Raw genomic sequence first — 19,284 nt, 5'->3', positions numbered from 1 at the left:
CAAGATGCATTAACATAAATGCCTTTTGGCTGATAAAATAACTCTCAGAAAAACTCACATAATTCTCTATTACATGATTTTTTTTTCAGACTTTCTCTAATTTTTGCTTCTTTGACACATAACACGCATAACTGGGACTGTGTGGACATAACACGCTGTGCAACACATTGCATATGTATACGTGTTATGTGTCAAGTACATACTAACACAGTCTATTATTCTGCATGCTCAATGCGTGCATGCGTGTGTGTGTGACTTTCAAGGGAAAGGGAGGAGCTGTTGAGAAAACAGAACTTGAAGATGAGCGAGGTAAGAGAAAGAGGAAATGCAAAGACTTTGTGGTCATTGACCAGATCATCCTTGTAGCACTTGTGTTCTTTGCGCATCATTTTCACGATGAATAAAATCTATGTGTACTCCTGTCTTCTTTCTGGTGAGTTTATCTTTTTTTATTGTATTGTCTATGTTTGTGTATAAACACAGTAGCTCTTAGATGGTGTACTTTTTTGTTTGTTTGCTAAATGTGAGATAAGATAGACTTTAATGATCCCACACTGGGGAAATTCACTTGTCACAGCAGCTCGTATATACAAGGATGATACTTACAAGTAAGAAATATTTGAAAAACAAATAGAGCCGTGCTGGTGTTAAAGAGTCTGAATGAAGGACCTGCTTGAATGAAGAAGCTGCTTCTTACATGGTGGGAGTAGCTGTCCATTGCTGAAGGAACTGTCTTTGTTATTTTGTTTTTTTAATTTGTATGCAACTGTTATTAAATTGAGCTTTTTACCTTATAGGTTGTATTGTTTTTATTTGCTTTGTTGTTGTAGTTTTATGCTTTTTTTATTTAGTTCTAATTTCTAGTCTTTATGCAACTGCTCTGTTGCCTAAAGAACCGTTCGCTGTTGTCTATTTCTGTTTTTATTCTGCTCTGTGAAGCACTTTACTCAAATAGTTGAGTAATGCCTCCACAGTCTCGTGCAGGAGGTGAGGAGTTGTTCGTGATGGATGTCAGCTTTGCTAACATCCTCCTCTCTCTCACTTCCTCTGTGGAATCTAGGGTCCAGGACAGAGCTGGACATCTTGACCAGTTTTTTTTTTGTTTGTTTGTTTTGTTTTCAGTTTGAGTCTTTTTCTGTCTCTATGATATATTCTGTGGTAGCATCTTCATTATTACTAGGCAGTCGTCTGCTGGGGAGGGGGAACCACGGAGAGAGAGAGACAGAAAGTCCAGCACACTTAGTCCAGTCCTTTTTGTACAGGACATCTGTCTTGTTGCTGTTTGTTGTTAAGGTCAACACTGAGGTATCTGTATACTCACTCCATCTCGATATCAAATCCCTCTATGCCCTCTATAGTATCATTAAAAGAAATGTGCAGAAATGTGCATATTTGTCTATGTGTTGACACAATGGCAAACAATGTTTCCTTTATTTTCACTTGTAGCTCTGAGTATTGTGGAGGTCCAGCCTGCCAACATAGATGGAACTGTTGGAAAAAGTGTGACGTTCAAATGCACCGGCTGGAACGTTTGGAAAGATGTAGAAACAGAAGATAAGTTCTTTTGTAGTCTATGCTCAGATGACATCATCACTGCAGCGTCTGGAAAGACTGTACGTAAAGATCGAATACAGATAACTAACCGCAAAGATGGATTAGTTGTGACTTTCATGAATCTCCAAAAGTCAGACTCCAAGAAGTATTATTGTGGAGTGAAGGGAATAATCTTCTACGATTATATAGAGATGAATCTTAAAGTTACAGATGGTAAGTTTATGCTCATCTTTTTATTTGCAAAAATACCACTCCTACAAGTAGTAACTGTCCAAATAGTTGAGATATACTGTGTCTATTATTTTCAGCCCAGTCTTCCAGTCCCAGCCCAACTCCGACAGATATTACTACTACTATTACTATTATTACTGATATATCTACGTCATACATCATCAATTTTACAGCAACTATTGCTGCAACATCAACACAAGGAGCTGGTATGAAGTGTGTTTTTCTGAACTTAAAAATATATTAATAAAAAAAAAAAAGACATATATATTTTAATGTTAACTGAAGTTGCAAAGTCCAGGGTGACACATAATTAAAATATAGATTTAACTTGCAGGTTAAACACCAAATGTTGAAAGAATGTATGAAATGTTTTCTTAAATGTGATAAATAAATGTATGTGCGGATACGCAGTCGCTCCTAGTGTCACATAATTTGTAAAATTTACTGGACTCTATCTTGACAAGTACATTTTTTTATACTTGGAATGACTAATTAAAGTTTAAATGTTCAGTTTTCAGCTCATTTTAAAGTCAGTATTCTCACTCTCTGAGATTATTGAGAAATTCATTTTGTCTTTAGTAATGAACATGCAAGAAACAAACTGTTATTTATACGTTGAAGTGTGACAATTTTTTTTTCATCTATCTTCTTCCTTCTCTGGGCAGGACATGTGCTATTTTCGATTATATGTGTCATTATTGTTATAATTGTACTGGTCGTCATGCCAACACTGATATGGAAGATAACGAGGAAGCAATCAAGTAAGGCCCTCAAACCACCACACACATTGTATATACATATATAGATGGCAACAGCCACATCAGCCATATTAACAAATGTTGTCCTTCATGTTTTTAGGAAAAGAAGACACACGAGAGGTGAGTTTCCTTTAACCTCTGAAACCATGTGCAGGGTTTCAGCACGAGTGTCCTATAGAAACACTCCCCATGATGTTTCTGTATTTGCAGCATGTTGCACCAAAGCACTATAAAAAGCACTCATATGTATTTGCTCTTTTAATTTGATAGTCTAATAACTTAAACCAAACATATCATGTACGCACAGAGCCCAGCAGATACTGAAGGAGTCTACCAATCACTCCACCCATTAACGAAGGATGAAGACCAAATCTACAGCACTCTCCAACTCACCAACAGGGTATGTCATCGCTTTGAATTATCACTGCAGCATCAGTTATGGCTCCACTGTCATATGAAAGAATGTTATTACTACTACTACTACTACTATTAATAGTAATATTACAGCTACAAGTATCGATGAAATATAGAAAACAACAACTTGTTTATTGAGTTCTGCTTCTGCTCAGAAAGTGACTGCAGCACTGACCTCAAAAGACCTCGCTGAGACAAAAAGCAGAACTACAGCATATCAGTCATTTAAAAAAAATCAGAAAAACCAGTGTTGACAGAATGAGGCACGCTCGGGGAGCTAATGCCTACATGATTGTTATAATGGCTCTGCATGCTCCAAGCACGTGCACAGTAGAGTAATAGCTCTAAAGTTGTTTTCTGAATTTGCAGCGTGTTTCCAAGTTGATGTTTCTTTCTTCGTTTTCTTGGTTTATATGTCGGCATGTTTTCTTCAAGGTGCAGTGAGTTGAGCTCTCAGTGCCACCGTATTCTAGAAGATGTGTGCTCTTTGTAGACACGTTGCACCAATGCAATTGTCTTTCAATTTAAATTAAACTTTGCTTATAAATTTGTTTTATTCTTTTAATTTGATATTCTAATAACATAAATCTAATGTAATTTGGCCTCACAGAGCCCCACAGGTCCTGATGGAGCCCAAGAATCACTCCACCCATTAATGAAAGATGAAGACCAATTCTACAGCACTCTCCAACCCACCAACAGGGTACGTCACTACTTTGAATGATCACTGCAGCATGAGCTATTGTCATTGTTGGTCATTTTAATAATTTCTGAGGAGATTCAGTGTTTATGACTTGACTATGTGATAAACCAGTGCTAACAGATGACCTGTAACCTGTATGATAATCACCACCGCCACCACTGAGGAAGGTAATGCCTACACATGATTGTTATATTGGCTAAAGGTGACCTCAGAAAGAATGACCTTTTTGGCTCTGCACGGTCCTGGGAGTTTTGTGCAGCACAAGTTACAAGTATTCGGCACTGGTGTCTTTGCAATGTTGTTTTCTGTATTTGCAACATGTGTGGTCAAGTTGATGTTTGTTTCCTAATTTGGTCTCACAGAGCCCCACAGGTCCTGATGGAGCCCACCAATCACTCCACCCATTAATGAAAGATGAAGACCAATTCTACAGCACTCTCCAACCCACTTAAAACGTATGTAACTAGTTTAAATGATCAATGCAGCATGAGCTATTGCTCCACTATAATATGAAAGACATTGAAGAACAACATTAAAAACAACGTAAATGTTCACCACTGTCTTTGAGAACCTTTAGCCCTTTAAAAAATGAAAAGAAAATATAGTTAATGCGTTTGTCTTGTAAAATAGACATCACAGACATCACACATAAAGTTTCAACATTGATTGATTTGATTAATGTCACTAAATGTGTTTCATCGAGACAATATTCTCTTTCTGTTCTCCAATATTACATTTTTGTTTCTCTCCTCAGAATACGGTTCTGGAGTCGATGTCTGTGGATACAAGAAGTGGGTCATAGATTTGGATTCACTCAAACACAACAATGCAAATTTGTTCTGCATACATATTTTGTATTTGAAATTATGATGTGAACAATAATCTGTTAAAGTGGTTATATTCTGAGGGCTCAGTTCACATTTGGGGACAAAAAGTGGGTCTGCAAGAAGGAACTGATTACATTTTTAAATGTGTTTTGTTATGATTGGAATTAGCCATGTGACGCTTTTCGCAAAGTGGTCAGATCACTGACAATATAAAGCATCTAAGAATATAAAGAAAATCTGTGGCTCTGGCCGCCGCCATGTCGCTGTCAAGCCACCTGTAACAGCACCTACCTGTCAATCAAAGCGGCCATGCTGTTAATAATGCATAACTTTAAGCCTCAATATAATCTGAACTCTGGGAAATTAGCTATAGAGACGAAAGCAGTTTTCTGAACTTAGGCTGTAAACATGTTTATTTCTGCTGTGAAGTTGGACCTTTTAATATAGGCACTTATGGAAATTGACACATTCTGTAGCCAGCTTCAAGCGGACGTTAAAGGAACTGCAGTTTCTGCCGCTTCACTTTATTTCAAATGTATTACCTGCTTGTATGACAGCAACTATAACAATACAGTAATGATTCTAAAGACCAAAAAACATTGTCTTCTGTTTGCTTTAAACTTGAATTGCAAATTACAAAAATAACAACACGTAAAGTGTGACTTTGTGGTTTAAGTTTCTACGTTTGCTGTCTGTTCAGGATATAAGGCTTGCTCTTTCGTACATAAAAACAGTGTGTGTGTGTGTGTGTGTGTGTGTGTGTGTGTGTGTGTCAGTAGCAGTCCACTATGACCTCTTGTCCTGCTTGTTGTGTATCTGAATGAGTGTGAGCAGCACTTGCAGTCAGTATGTCCTGCAGCAGAGAGAGTGGAGAGTTGTGGACGTGGTCACTGCTTTGAGTCAGGACGCCCAGCCTTTCGTCTAAACTGAGAGACCTCAACACCTCACACACACTCACGCTGCATGCCTCCTTCATCACTCTGCAGTCTTCAGAATCAACCTCCTCTGCTCCACTGAAACTCCTCTGTCCTCTGGCCTCATCACTCTTCCTCTTCCCTAATATCTTCCTGATCTCCTGCCCCCAGCTCCAGCTAGGCAGTTCACAGGACACGGTTGCCGTGGTAGCATCCAGTGCCCCTAGCGACAGAGGACAGACTGTGTCTCTGAGTGTTATCAGCAGTCGGCAGGCCTTCAGACCGACAGGCCTATCGCAGTCAACCAGACCACTCAGCAATGCTGAGAAGACTCCCTGCTCGACAAGATTGTTTAACACTCTGGCCAAATCCGACTCCACCCCCTTTGTGCGAGAACCAGTGTGGGTGTGAGGTGTGTACGCCTGGTCAGAAACTACTCCATAGGGGTGTGATAGGGCTTGATGTGTGTCCGAGCACTTCCTGTAACCCCGGTGAGCTGAAAACGCTTCATCCAGCAGCAGCTCAGCCAACTCCAACGTGTGAACTTTGACCTCCCAGTCCAGATCTGCGCTGCCTTGTGAGAGGACGGAGCGCACACACTGCATCTGGAGAGAGGTGGATGACGATGGAGGCGAGTTTGAGGAGCATGAGGAGAACCAGGCGATGAAGTATTGTACAACAGCCCTCCTGGAGAATCCCTCAGTGTCCTGGGAGAGAATTTCAAGCAGTCGGCTCACGATTTCAGTCTGGAAGGACACAGAAGTTTATCAGCAACCGTCAAGTTCACATTGTTATGCAGCCATTGAGTATGTTGTTTACTTTTGAAGCCCTGCATAGTTTGTTTATGCTCTATATTTTAGATGTTTTCCAATTATAGCCATTTCCAGTCCAAGTATAGCTCGATCTGCAAGACATAGGGTGTTTGGAAAAGACAGTCTGTGTTGGGCGATGAAATTAATCGTTCTTATCCTGTGTAGTGTGCCATAATGGACGACAACTTATCTGGGATGCATCATGACCTCGGCATAACTATTCTGCACCACAACCTCTCAGATTTGAGATATGAGAAATTATGGTTTGACTGTTTTAGCTCAAATATTGGTGTTTAAACAGTAAAGCTCAAAGTCTGATCCGCAGTTTAAACAGCTATAATCCAACATAAGTCTGAGGGTGATCCTACATATTCGATCGAACATCTGGATATTTTGCTTATTTTAAATCATCCAACATCTTATATATCTCACAGAAGAAGGCTCAAAGTCTGATATCTTACACCAGAGCAAGTTTTTCCTCGTAGTCTTCCACCAACTGGTTTTTAAGAGCCAAATGTAAATCGATTTCTGCGTACCTCCTCCTGACTGAGTCTTTCTCCCTGCTGCCAGCTGTGTGCCTGAGTCTTTGCCAGTGCAGAGATGGCGCTGGCTCTCACGTAACTCTCCGTATCCTGAAGCGCCTCTCTCAGGAGAGGAGTGGTACAGCAGCCGCCCAGCAGAGCCTCGCACGCATCACGCACCTCCCCGGGTGATTTCAGGAAGACGTGCACGCCTGCCAGGTGTCCCAAAAACTCCACCGTAGAGTCTCTCACCTCCCAACGCATGTCACACACACGCTTCTTCACCACCTCGACGAGATCTAATATGAAGACATAGATATCATTTCAGTAGGACGTTATGTAGGCAGAGTCTGCTCTGTGTGTAGATTTATCACACGTGAGCTTTAATGGTAAACTTTACCTTGTTTGAGCTGTTCTGTTATAAAGGAGAGTTCTGTGCAGACACTTGTCCACTTTACCAAGACCTGGTAAGACTTGTGGAGTACCTGAGAAACACACACATTCAGTCATTTTGATGATTTATTTATTTATAAATCAGATTTACAGAGACTCTTTCTCGGTGGGACTTCATAAATTTAAATATGGAACAATCCATGTGCAAGCATTGTTCATGTAACCAGACAAACAGTTTGATCTCATTATTCCTATTTTCATTATTGATTAATCAGCTGATTATTTTCTTGAATTGAATCGTTTATGAAATGTCCAAAAATTGAAACACCACATCTCAGTTTTTCAGAACCCAACGTCTGGTGTCCAAAACACCAAAGATTATTCAGATTATTCAATTTATAACAACACAAACTGATTCATTTGAGATACTGGAACCAGTGAATGTTTGGTAACAAAAAAGATACATTTTCTGTTGATGATGATGTTGTTGATCTACCATTTCACGTTATTTAGTACATAGAGCCAATTTCACCAACTCATTGATAGCTGAACAAAAAAAAGCCATGAGATGCAACTGAAAGTCCTGGAAAATGTTAGTAAGTGGTCCTGAAGTTAAGATTGTACTACTGTATCACTCTCAAATATTTTACATGATAAAAAGTATTAAATTAGTATGAAAACAAAAAAACTAATTCAATTATATGGAGAACACATTTGAAAAGCTCTGCAAGTGCAACAGAAAGTTCCCTTATTGAAATATTCCTCATAAAAATCCCTCAATACCTCAAATACTTTGACTTTATTCTTCAAATCTGTTTAAACTTGTAGTTTAAGACAGTCTGAGTGATGGTGTCTTCTTCTAAGTCACTGCTCTTAGTAGTAGAGCAGTAGTAGTAGGAGGTCAGTGACTAAATAATTTAAAGTTGTATACATAGACATAACTTACAGTTGGGTCAGAGTCAGGATTGTCCAGATACTGTATTAGGACTGTGAACACATCATTGATCTTCTCCTTCACTCCTGAAACACACAAGAGGGACACGTTTAAATCTATTATATATATATCTATATATATATTATATATATATATATATGTATATTATATATATATATATATATATAAATATATATATATATCTATATATATATATATATAAATATTATAAATATATATATATATATATTATATATGTTCATAATATGTAGCTTTTCTAGTGTATTTATATCCGTTTCTGTATTTTTATCTGTATTCTGTATCTTATTTTTTCTATTTTTCAGTTCCACTGAGACACCTAGAAATTGTTTAGTTTAAGTGAAATGTTTTATTTTATTATATTTATTTTTATACGTGAAGAGATTAAGCTACTCGTTACTAAATTACTAAACTTACACATACAGCCACACAGTTTTACCTGGGCTGTTGTTGAGAGTCGTCAGAGCCTCTAGAGCACATTTCTGAACTTTTCCACTGCCGATTAGATTCCTGCAAGCCTCACTGCAGCCGGCGGACGAGGAGATGCCACTGCAGATCCTTAACAGTGACAGAACTGCAGTGACAATTAAATCTGGAGGACAGGGAAGGACATCAGAAGGCTGAGGGGGGAAAAGAGAGAAAGACAGAGAGATATATTAGTCTGCTTCCCATAAAAAAAGAAAAACTATAGTCCATTTCCTCTCCACTCATTTATTTTGTGCTTACAGCCTCACCATGAGAGTGATCTGTGGTGTGTTTGTCAGACAGACACAGATTATAGAGATGCAGGAGGTTTTACTCTTCAGCTGCTCCACCATTGAAAACCGATGCTCGTCTGCTGCGAGAACAAAAATATATTCAGTTGTAAAGATCCTGAACAGACTGCCTTATTTTACATTATTTTAAATGTTTGTGTGTTTTACCAGTGGTGTTTGTGCCCAGTAGAGTCTTGCCACTTATAATGTCGAGAGGTAGCAGTAGTATTCTCACAGCCCGGGCTGTGTGGACAGTATCACTGGACAGAAACACAGAACAAGAAGATTAAAGCACGCACAGCGGTTAGAATAAATGAAAATACTGTTTTTCTTGAACTACTTGAAGTGAGAAACCTTCTACAAACTGAGTTAGATGCTTACTGATGACCTCTGCGAAGAAAAGCAGCTGCAGCGTGAATGAGGTCTGACTGTTTGTTAATGTTCAACATGGATGATAGCAGACGGGAGACGCGTTGATCTGAGACATGTTCACCAGTGCCGGAGCTGCAGAAGACAAACATGGACACAGTTTAACACCGAACCCACTCATTATACGTATAAATGATACTACCTCTGTTCCCCTTCTTTATTTTTAAATTATGTTTATGCAAGAGGTGCTCTGTCAGTGTACGGGTGGAGGGAAATCTACGTGGCTTCTCACTATCCTTTAATACTATATGTACTATATCTTTTATACAACCACAGGTTCACCTTGTAGAAAATAATAATAATAAGGTATTTATTCTAATTTTATTTATTGCATTTGTTTTTTATTTGACTGTCTGTAAACCAAATTTTCCCATGATACATTGTGTTTGTGTTCATACCTGTGTGCAGCCAGAATGACGTCCATCAGTGGCAGAGTGAGCTGATTGCAGCTCACCGTCACCAGCTCCTCCAGAGAGTCTCCAACTGTCTGCAGCAGCTTGTCCCAGAGAGGAGGCCCAGCCTGGGCCAGGAGCATGGACAGAAGTTTGAGGATCTGCAGACTCTGATGGAGATTTTCTTTGGGAACCAGTGACTCCTTGAGGTACCCAGTGATCGCCACAAGAACAGCAGTGTACTCTGCGATGGTGTCCACAGTGGCGGCTGGGTGTTCTAAGTCTGTGATGGAGGTTTGTGTCCTCCTGTCATCTTTTTTCTTGTTTACGCCGTTACAACCTGCAGAAGAGACTCGCTGAAAGAAGAGCAGGATGTGGGCGAGCATTTGATTGGCAGCTGAGGCCACGAACAGACTTGAGTCTGTCTGCAGTTGTAGGAGTGGTTCAATGAAATCTGGGGAGTGAGGAAAACAGATTTCAGGGTTAGTTGTAAAAGTCGTTATTCCTACCTCTTATCTAATTAGGAGAGACGGTCTAATTTCCGACATGAAGTGTCACCTGATTTCACAAAGAAACTGAGGGCCTTTGGGTGCTGCAGCATGCTCTTTAATCCCTGAATCCAGCCAATCCTTAAACAGGGATCCTCCCAGAGCCCTGCTTCTTGCCAGCGCTGATGGTTGAAGACCAGGTCCAGAACAGAGCGTTCCTGCAGTGGAGGAGCATCACCAGTCAGAAAATGTTGGTAACAAATTAATAAAAGTAAAAAGTGTCATTAACTCTACCTGAAGCATTTTGAAGCCGTCCTCAGTGGCGGCCAATAAGCCCGTGAGTTTGAGAGCGAAGGAGAGTACGCCGGGGTCTGAAGCAGTGTTGCCAACCACAGCGGATATGAATTCAAGCAGACATGGGCAGGCCTCCAGCTGAGATCCTCCTTCATCAGGAGAGAAAGTGAACATGAGAAAGTTGTATAGAAAGTTATCCATCTGTACAATAACCCTCAAGGAAGATCCCCCTGCTCCTCTCACTCTTTGTACACACGACAGCTTCAGGGTCATGTAAGTATTGCATCAAGATTTATAAAAAGGTATCAAGTATAAAGACAGAGCAATTTAACTGAAAATTATTCATCTATATTCCATAATCGCTTATCTTTATCAGGGTCGCAGGACCTGGAACTAATCCCAGCTGACATCAGTCACTGATTACTGTCCCTCAAATGTGATCATATGCTGTTTATCTTTATCTCGTATGATATTATACTGAATATGTTTACGTTTAGACTGTTCTGGGAAGTTGTCAAAATCAGAATCAGCTTTATTGGCCAGATATGTGTGCACGAGGAATTTGAATAATATAGAATCAAAATGTAGACGATAGTGCGATGGTGCAGAGTGCAAAGGATGCTGAGATAAATCTGGTTTGTGTAGCAGGTTGTGGTATAGACATGGATACGGTATGAACAGCATTTGTAGATTATTTAAAAATAGATTCTATTCTCTGATATTTCACAGAGAAAAACACTCAATCAATTAATGAAGTTTCTGCAGATGTAGATTCAATAATTGTGAGTGTTTTAGTCCCCAACAAAGTTGCAAGCAACCAAATTACCCAACATAAATTGCCACAACTTTACCCAGTGCCTAGTATCTATCTAGTTACCTGGATACACCTTGCCTTCACCTGACCTAACATCCAGCTACCGTAATCCATCCTATAAACAACCAGGAACAAACTATGCCAATAACTTCAGTACTAACCAGCCTTGGTGAGCCCTGTGAACCAGTCCAACAGTTTCTCCAGGCTGGTGTCATCGGGCAGAGACCTCCCTGAGTCCGCCAGCACCTCACACACACTGGGCAGCAGCGACACACACTCTCTGTCCATGGTACTAACGTGTGTGTGCGTTAATGAATTACTAATAACTCCACAGCTAGTTACATTGAACACTGACGTGTTTGTAAATAGAGCTAGCAGCTACGTTAGGTTGTATTGAGTCAAGTGGCAGAGTCAAAATGTAGTTTTTTTTTCCGTGTTGTAGTTTTTCTAGACGTCCATCTCGCGGGAAATCGTTCAGATGAGCCGGTGCGTGGCTTCCCTCTGCTTTCTTCTTCCAGTGTCACGTTAGAGAGTCAAAACAAAGGCGCATGCGCAGTTCGCAGATCTACACACTCATGGATAAGTTAAAGTGTGTGTGCTAGCGCCACGCGCTGCCCATCCCTATGTTTTACAGCTCTGCGCTCTCCCCGCAGCGCCTCACAGCCTCCGAACAAGTTCCGGTGTTGCGTTTCCGTCACATCGTCCATTTTCGCATAACCGCACATGGTGCCGCACCGGCCGAGGACCGTCAGCCTCTTAACTTCTGGGATTCAGCTCTGTTTGTAGCGAGAAATCCGTCTCGTAGTCCTGATAAATGCAAGAAACGGTGGATATGGTGGACGACCCCGAGTACGAAGAGGAGGAGCCCTCTTTCAGCGACCCGGAGGACTACGAGGATGACGTCGACGACGACGGTGAGCAGCGGCAGGAAACACCCCGGCTTTACGGCCTGCTGCTAACAGTTAGCTAGCACGGGCAGTTTGCCTCCCAGACGTCAATGTCTGGTTAAATACCGAGGTGTGAACAGCAGAAATAAAACCGACACATCACCGTTTTACTGAAACATATCTCCAACGGCAGTTAAATTTATCATTAACCGATGTCAGCGTTCAGTTTCACGCCCATTGAAGCCTCACCCAGACCCCCACAGACCACCAGTCACCGTGGCCTTGTCGCTGTCATTTGGGAAACAGTTTAATAAAAAAAAAAAGGGCGAAGCTGACTTTAACCACAGACATTTTGATTATATCTTGAAAGCTGAATGAATAATCAGGAGCAAGGCCACGACTCTGAACATGCTGTCTGAAGCAGCTGGCATGAAATGTGACTTTCACATCAGTGCAGCGTTAGCATTAATCCTGACCCTGTATTCAGGGGGGTTTGCTCCATAATGCCCCCAATAAAACCCCCCTTTTTTATTAGGACGATTTGTAACTATTTTACAGCATTAAATCAATGAATCCTACCACAACAGCCCTGCAATTAAATCTCCCCATGTGAGCAATGCATTGTTCACATTGTGTTGAGTTACACCACCTGAATGCTCATTTAGGTGTTTGTAGTTTGTGGTGCTGCTGAACTGCACTGCAAGCTTTTTAAAATGATGCCACCTAATTTATATCAATGAGGGTAAACTATACATTAGAAACACCCCCCCAGTATAAATCGATACATTAAAGCGGCACAACAAACACTCAAGTAAGACAATTCAGGTGATTACTATCTTCATAGTGTACTGCCTTTTATTGGGGTTATAGCTAATTATGAAAGTATCACTACAGATGCATCCATCTGTTAAAGCTCAAACACCTGCTACATCCCTGATTTGACTCCATATGACGTCCTTTGCTGCATGTGTTTTTATTCTTCCACCGTCCAATGAAGGTAAAATCTTAAAAGAAAAGAAATCAGCTGATAAGTTTGAATTGAGAATAACTTCGGTTTGAAAATGTGCTTGGAAAGCCAGGCTAATGAGACAGATCAGATGAATAAATTATTTTTATTTTATTTATTATTTCCTATCCTCATCGTCTCTTTATTTTCTCTGCAGAGCTCCTGGGTGACATCCTCAGGGAGAAGCCCCAGGAGGCTGACGGCATAGACTCGGTGGTGGTGGTGGACAACGTCCCCCAGGTCGGCCCAGAGCGACTGGAGAAACTCAAAAACGTCATACACAAGATTTTCTCCAAGTTTGGCAAGATCACCACTGAGTTCTATCCAGAGGCCGAAGGCTTGACCAAAGGGTATGTGTTTTGCTTTCTGCTCTGTTCTGGCAGTTTACTGCTTTAATGTTTCGAGTTTAATGTTAATGAATCGGATCCATATTTTCACACAGGTACATCTTCTTGGAGTATGCTGCTCCTACTCAGGCTCTCGAGGCAGTAAAGAATGCAGATGGATACAAACTCGACAAACAACATACGTTCAGAGTCAACCTCTTCACTGACTTTGACAAGTAAGTGTGCTGCGTCCGATTAGAAATACGGGAACTGTGACAGCAGATATCTGAGAGCAGTACTTTTGATTATGTTCGCTTGTTTTCTCAGGTACATGAACATCAGTGATGAGTGGGAAACTCCAGAGAAGCAGCCATTCAAAGATTTTGTGAGTTTTTACTCTTAATCATAAGTAGTTTATTACACAGGCAATTAATATGCCAAAATGCCATAAGATCTACTAACTCTGTATGTCTGTCTGTTCAGGGAAATATGCGCCACTGGATTGAGGACTCAGACTGTCGTGACCAGTACAGTGTGATCTACGAAGCTGGAGAGAGGACCGCCATTTTCAACAACGATGCTAAGGACCCGATCACAGCTGAAGAGAGAGCCGTAAGTAGCTGCTCACACTTTAAAATGCAGAGTTGTATATATTAAATATAATTCAACAGAAATGCAGATCAGTAACGTCTTTGTGTCTTGATGCAGCGCTGGACAGAGACGTACGTGCGCTGGTCTCCTAAAGGCACGTACCTGGCCACCTTCCATCAGCGTGGCATTGCGTTGTGGGGCGGCGAGAAGTTCAAGCAGATTCAGAGGTTCAGCCATCAGGGGGTGTCCCTCATCGACTTCTCACCATGTGAGAGGTAACCAACACTTATGTTTAACAGTACTAATCATCACTTTAGCAGTATTAGTCATTGTTTGACAGACACATACAGATTAGGTTTTAAAGTGTAACCAGATCCCCAAATTGTGCTAGCTTTCTCTGGCCCAAAAAGGACAAAAAAAACTAGAGACGTCCTGATCAAAGTCCTTTTTAATGTTGAGTATTGATTAAAGATGTACCTGACACACCCTCACAAGCTTTTTCATCCAAATACTGAAGGACCCTGGTTCAAAACTATGAAGCCAATGAGCTTTAATTGTTGTTAATTAATGTTAGATGAATTGTGCAGTCTCTAAGCTGTGGTTGTGATGTCTTCCAGGTATGTGGTGACCTTCAGTCCACTGATGGACACCAAGGAGGACCCACAGGCCATCATCATCTGGGACATCCTGACCGGACAGAAGAAGAGAGGCTTCCACTGCGAGAGCTCTGCACACTGGCCCATATTCAAGTGAGTACTTACTGTCAAAACCTCATTTTACCTTTTATATTGTTTTGACATTTGCTGCTCCTGCTGAGATTATGTTTATTATAACGTAACGTATTTGTCCTCAGGTGGAGCCATGATGGGAAGTTCTTTGCCAGGATGACCACAGACACGCTGAGCATCTATGAGACTCCAGTAAGAAGATTTTAAGACAAAACGTAGATGTATTTCTAAAAAAAATGTGGAAGTGACATTAAAGCCATGTTTCTGATTCTTTCAGTCTATGGGCTTGCTCGACAAGAAGAGTCTTAAGATTACCGGGATCAAGTAAGAGCCGTTGATAAATGCTTTTATGATTAGTTTATTGAAATTATACGTTAACACGTGACGCTTTCTACGTATAGACACTGACAAGTGTTTGTGTGTCTACAGGGACTTCTCATGGTCTCCCGGTGACAACATCATAGCATTCTGGGTACCTGAGGACAAAGACATCCCAGCCAGAGTGACTCTGATGCAGATGCCTTCCCGTCAGGAGATCCGTGTCCGCAACCTCTTCAACGTTGTCGACTGCAAACTGCACTGGCAGAGGAATGGAGATTACCTGTGTGTGAAGGTGGACAGGACTCCTAAAGGAACACAGGTACACGAGCGGAGAGAAAGAGGGAGAAACACCTGAAACTACACTGGTTTAATAAAAAAAAAAATGCTAAATTTATTTTTCGATCTTTTTCAGGGCGTGGTCACCAACTTTGAAATCTTCCGCATGAGAGAGAAGCAGGTTCCTGTCGATGTGGTGGAGATGAAGGGTAAGAAAGTAATAAACACACAAAGAAAGGACGATTGTTTCCCATAGGAGGAAAAAAAAAACAGCTGATCAATTGTTTGTCTCTGTCTTTCCAGAGGGCATCATTGCATTTGCATGGGAACCCAACGGCAGCAAGTTTGCGGTTCTCCACGGAGAGGCTCCCAGAATCAGCGTCTCCTTCTATCATGTCAAAAACAACGGCAAGATCGAGCTCATAAGTGAGTAGATGGGACAGACTTGCTAACTTGCACAGTCTGGCACGCCTCTTAAAACCTCCACTGAATGTGTTCATTTTTCTACAGAGATGTTTGACAAGCAGCAGGCCAACAGCATCTTCTGGAGCCCCCAGGGACAGTTTTTGGTGCTGGCTGGACTCAGGAGGTCAGTCAAATCAGTGTTTGTGAGAAAGTGACAGACACAAGAAGCCGCTGATGACAAACTAAATAACTTTTCTGACACCTCGTATGAGAGCTAAGCTCCTGATTCTAACACTGATCTGAGGCTCACTGCGTTATGTATTTGTTCTGATGGATGCCAACGTGCGCATGTTTTTATAATCGATTTTCCTGTGTGTGTGCAGCATGAATGGAGCTCTTGCCTTTGTGGACACGTCAGACTGCACCATGATGAACATAGCAGAGCACTACATGGCCTCTGACGTGGAGTGGGACCCGACCGGACGCTATGTCGTCACCTCCGTCTCCTGGTGGAGCCACAAGGTAAATGCTGCTCTGTGATGCTGGAACGTGGTCGTCTTTTCTCAGAACAATTCACTGTTGATGGAGCAGAAAATCATACTTGAGTTGCACTCACGTTGTTTTCCTCCAACTTTTTAATGTGCGTGTGTCTAGGTGGACAATGCATACTGGCTGTGGACGTTCCAGGGCCGTCTTCTTCAGAAGAACAACAAGGATCGCTTCTGTCAGCTGCTCTGGAGGCCCAGACCTCCAACCCTGCTCAGCGCAGACCAGATCAAGGTACCATTTATTCAATATAATCGACTATATTGTATTGTACCTAGTGTGGCGCCAGTGATGACAAACTAAATAACTTTTCTGACACCTCGTATGAGAGTTGCACTGCAGCTCCTGATTATAATTTTAATCTGAGGCTCACAACTACAGCACCCTGTGTACTGGTGCAACACATACTATTTGTAGCAATGAAACCTGCCATTACACTAAATATCCTCCTGCCTCTTTCAGCTGATCAAGAAGGACCTTAAGAAATACTCAAAGATCTTTGAGCAGAAGGATCGTCTGAGCCAGTCCAAGGCCTCTAAGGTTTGACTTGTTCATTTCTTCAACTGATCTTTTTGTAATGAAAGTGATATAAGCTGCATGTTTACATTGTTCTCTGCTGTGAAGCTAAATTTAATTTGTTTTGTGAGTAGGAGCTGGTGGACAAGCGCAGGTCTATGATGGAGGACTACCGTCGCTACAGGGAGGCGGCGCAGCAGACCTATCTGGAACAGAAGGACCTCCGTCTCGAGCTCAGAGGAGGTGGGACTCTTATTTTTATATCCTTGAGCCGTTTGCTTGCCTCCCTCCACAACAGTCTCTTATATTGAATTAATAAAAAATCTCATTTGATTTTTGTTTGTCTTCCAGGAGTGGACACTGATGAGCGGGACAGCAACGTGGAAGACTGGGAGGAGGAGACCATTGAGTTTTTTATCAACGAAGAAATCATTCCCCTTGGAGATCTGTAGTCCCCTACGCAGGTAACTACCAAAATAATAATAAAAAATAAAAAAACTTTCTCATTTACCTCTCAAACACTGAACTACTGGTCCTCCCAGCCAAACGTACTATACACCATGACATCAACATCAAAACTGACTCCCTATGTCTCGCCCATACTAGGGTAATGAGAAACTTAACGCTACCAGTTCTACCAGATCAGGGGCGTCCCTCTGTATCTTCAAAAACCTCCTGAAGACCCAGCTCTTCAGAGAGTGCCTCCTCTCCTAACACTACCAACAACTGGACACATTAAATCTATCCCCTTCTACGACTGTCACTTGTGAACATGTAATATAAAGTGTATTGGACCATATTTCAGTTTTATGGGATTTGGTTTTAAGATAGCTGCCAATTAAAAATGTTGCCACCTTCTCAATAAACCTCAGATCTCAAAGCACTGAAAAAGTTGCTGTAAATCTCAATAAAAATGTCTCAAGCATTTTGAGTAACCCAGCATACATGCTGTCAACACTCTTCATAGATTGAGTGGAAGTTTTGAAGTTTTTGACTTTTTAAAACTTTTTTTAATAAATGTTGTGTACCAGCTCGTTCATTCCTTGTGCAGCTGCTGAACTTTATGAATGATTGTTTTTGTTCTTTGTGGTTGTACTCAAGTACAATCGTCAGACAGCGGAGATGTTGTCACATTCCTGCATCTGCTTTGTGTTGTGAATTAATCATTTAAGATGGACAACCACTCGAGTGTTATTCCCCAGATTATGGAAATGACTCAAAACGAGAACACGCTGTCATTCTCGCGCTCTGTATTTATCTCATTGTTCTTCTTCTTCTCTCCCTCAGTCCATCCGTTTTTGTGTGGAAGGAGAGAGGAGCTGCGTCATTGACTGGAGAAGGACGACGACCACGCTGTGAATTTTGGGGTTCGCGAGCCTCAACATTCAACTTTAGTGACATCATCAAAGCACCCCTTGCGGATCAGCAGCCACATCGAGGGACAAGAGAGAATATTTTGTAGTGAATATTTTCCCTTTGTCTCTCACGATCATCCGCCCCATTTTTTTTTTCTCTCTGTGGAACTTGATATTTAGTAATACTGCCTCCCTTTTTTCTATTCATTAATTGGAGATACTCGCTCCCTAATCTGAGCCCCGTCTCTTATTGGACCGTCTTCTTCCTGAGGTTGTTTATGAACTGGCTTCACCATGCTAGAGTGTCATCACAGGGCAGCACAGAGTGCCATACCAGTGGGGGGTGGATGTGTTGTGACTAAACAAGTAGCCTTGTTAATAAATGTGCTGATGTGGCACTATAGTGGCCTGTATCCTCCTCCTTTCAGACTAGGCTTTCACACAGGGAGGGAGCGCGCAGTGGGAATAAGTTTAAATAAACATTCAAACAGAATACTACCTGACTGTGTCTTAGTGTTTGGTTATTGTGGAGAGAGCCATGTGTTCAGATCTGGCACAGAAGGCTGGATGATTGTTTGTAGAGCTGAATGCTGTATACAGGTGCTGCTGAAAGAATTTAATCACTTAGTTGATTAACAGAAGATGAATCGCAAACCATTTTCATAATTAGTGAATCATTTATAAATCAAAAATTGAAAATTTTTCTGGTTTCATCTGAAATTTGATGCTATATCTAGATATATAAATATCGTGTTGGATGAATTATCAGTGGACCGCAGAGGTCTCACCGAACTGAACTACATTTGTCACATTTATGTGCTGATAACACACCAAAACACCAGAGTGCTATACAACAAGGAAGATAAACATCACCACACTAACAGATGAAAACCAGTTTGACGTTTATTCATGTGTTAGCCTTGTCATTTATATGTTGTATATCAGAAAATATAGCAGACTGGAATTACTAGAAGAAATTTCTTTAATTCTCCTGTTTGCTCATCGAGTATACTGAGGTGAAAACCTTGCATAACCCACAGTGTATACAAGTGAAA

The 19,284-nt window shown here is 41.2% G+C and overlaps 3 protein-coding genes and 2 non-coding genes across 6 annotated transcripts; 4 read left to right on the top strand and 1 right to left on the bottom strand.

Moving 5' to 3' along the window:
• Nucleotides 1-339: 339 nt before the first annotated feature.
• LOC109140990 (CMRF35-like molecule 4) lies at nt 340-4,552 on the top strand. Its single transcript, XM_019269767.2, has 9 exons — nt 340-433; nt 1,447-1,767; nt 1,863-1,991; nt 2,451-2,546; nt 2,644-2,663; nt 2,851-2,943; nt 3,568-3,660; nt 4,023-4,115; nt 4,415-4,552. Exons 1-8 carry the CDS (start codon nt 397-399, stop codon nt 4,110-4,112), a joined length of 879 nt encoding a protein of 292 aa, XP_019125312.2. The 5' UTR covers nt 340-396; the 3' UTR covers nt 4,113-4,115; nt 4,415-4,552.
• brat1 (BRCA1-associated ATM activator 1) lies at nt 4,440-11,743 on the bottom strand. 2 transcript variants are annotated; one of them, XM_019269765.2, is made up of 12 exons: nt 11,434-11,743; nt 10,459-10,607; nt 10,235-10,382; nt 9,683-10,130; nt 9,237-9,359; nt 9,024-9,115; nt 8,835-8,935; nt 8,540-8,720; nt 8,074-8,147; nt 7,135-7,219; nt 6,750-7,033; nt 4,440-6,147 (listed from the first exon to the last, which is right to left on the bottom strand). In XM_019269765.2, the coding sequence occupies exons 1-12, from the start codon at nt 11,558-11,560 to the stop codon at nt 5,260-5,262; spliced, it is 2,700 nt and encodes an 899-aa protein (XP_019125310.2). In that variant the 5' UTR covers nt 11,561-11,743; the 3' UTR covers nt 4,440-5,259. The 2 variants fall into 2 exon arrangements, with proteins under 2 accessions (XP_019125310.2, XP_019125309.2); XM_019269764.2 differs by having other exon boundaries at nt 4,441-6,147; nt 8,835-8,938.
• Nucleotides 11,744-11,946: 203 nt separating this feature from the next.
• Nucleotides 11,947-18,727, top strand: eif3ba (eukaryotic translation initiation factor 3, subunit Ba). The gene is made up of 19 exons (XM_019269766.2): nt 11,947-12,186; nt 13,323-13,515; nt 13,608-13,727; nt 13,819-13,876; nt 13,975-14,103; nt 14,200-14,357; nt 14,700-14,831; nt 14,936-15,002; nt 15,088-15,134; nt 15,240-15,450; nt 15,544-15,616; nt 15,711-15,833; nt 15,918-15,996; nt 16,196-16,334; nt 16,467-16,592; nt 16,821-16,898; nt 17,009-17,117; nt 17,226-17,338; nt 18,162-18,727. Exons 1-18 carry the CDS (start codon nt 12,087-12,089, stop codon nt 17,324-17,326), a joined length of 2,043 nt encoding a protein of 680 aa, XP_019125311.1. The 5' UTR covers nt 11,947-12,086; the 3' UTR covers nt 17,327-17,338; nt 18,162-18,727.
• Nucleotides 16,039-16,120, top strand: LOC113746752 (small nucleolar RNA SNORD60). The gene has a single exon (XR_003463105.1). It is a non-coding gene; the product is annotated as a small nucleolar RNA SNORD60 (small nucleolar RNA).
• On the top strand, nt 16,642-16,729 carry LOC113746749 (small nucleolar RNA SNORD60). The gene has a single exon (XR_003463102.1). It is a non-coding gene; the product is annotated as a small nucleolar RNA SNORD60 (small nucleolar RNA).
• Nucleotides 18,728-19,284: the final 557 nt, after the last annotated feature.

Source organism: Larimichthys crocea, chromosome X (genome assembly GCF_000972845.2).
Source record: "Larimichthys crocea isolate SSNF chromosome X, L_crocea_2.0, whole genome shotgun sequence".
NCBI classification, from domain to species: Eukaryota; Metazoa; Chordata; class Actinopteri; family Sciaenidae; genus Larimichthys; species Larimichthys crocea.
Note: the sequence above shows the minus strand (reverse complement) of the source record. Positions and strands in the feature narration are given on the sequence as shown.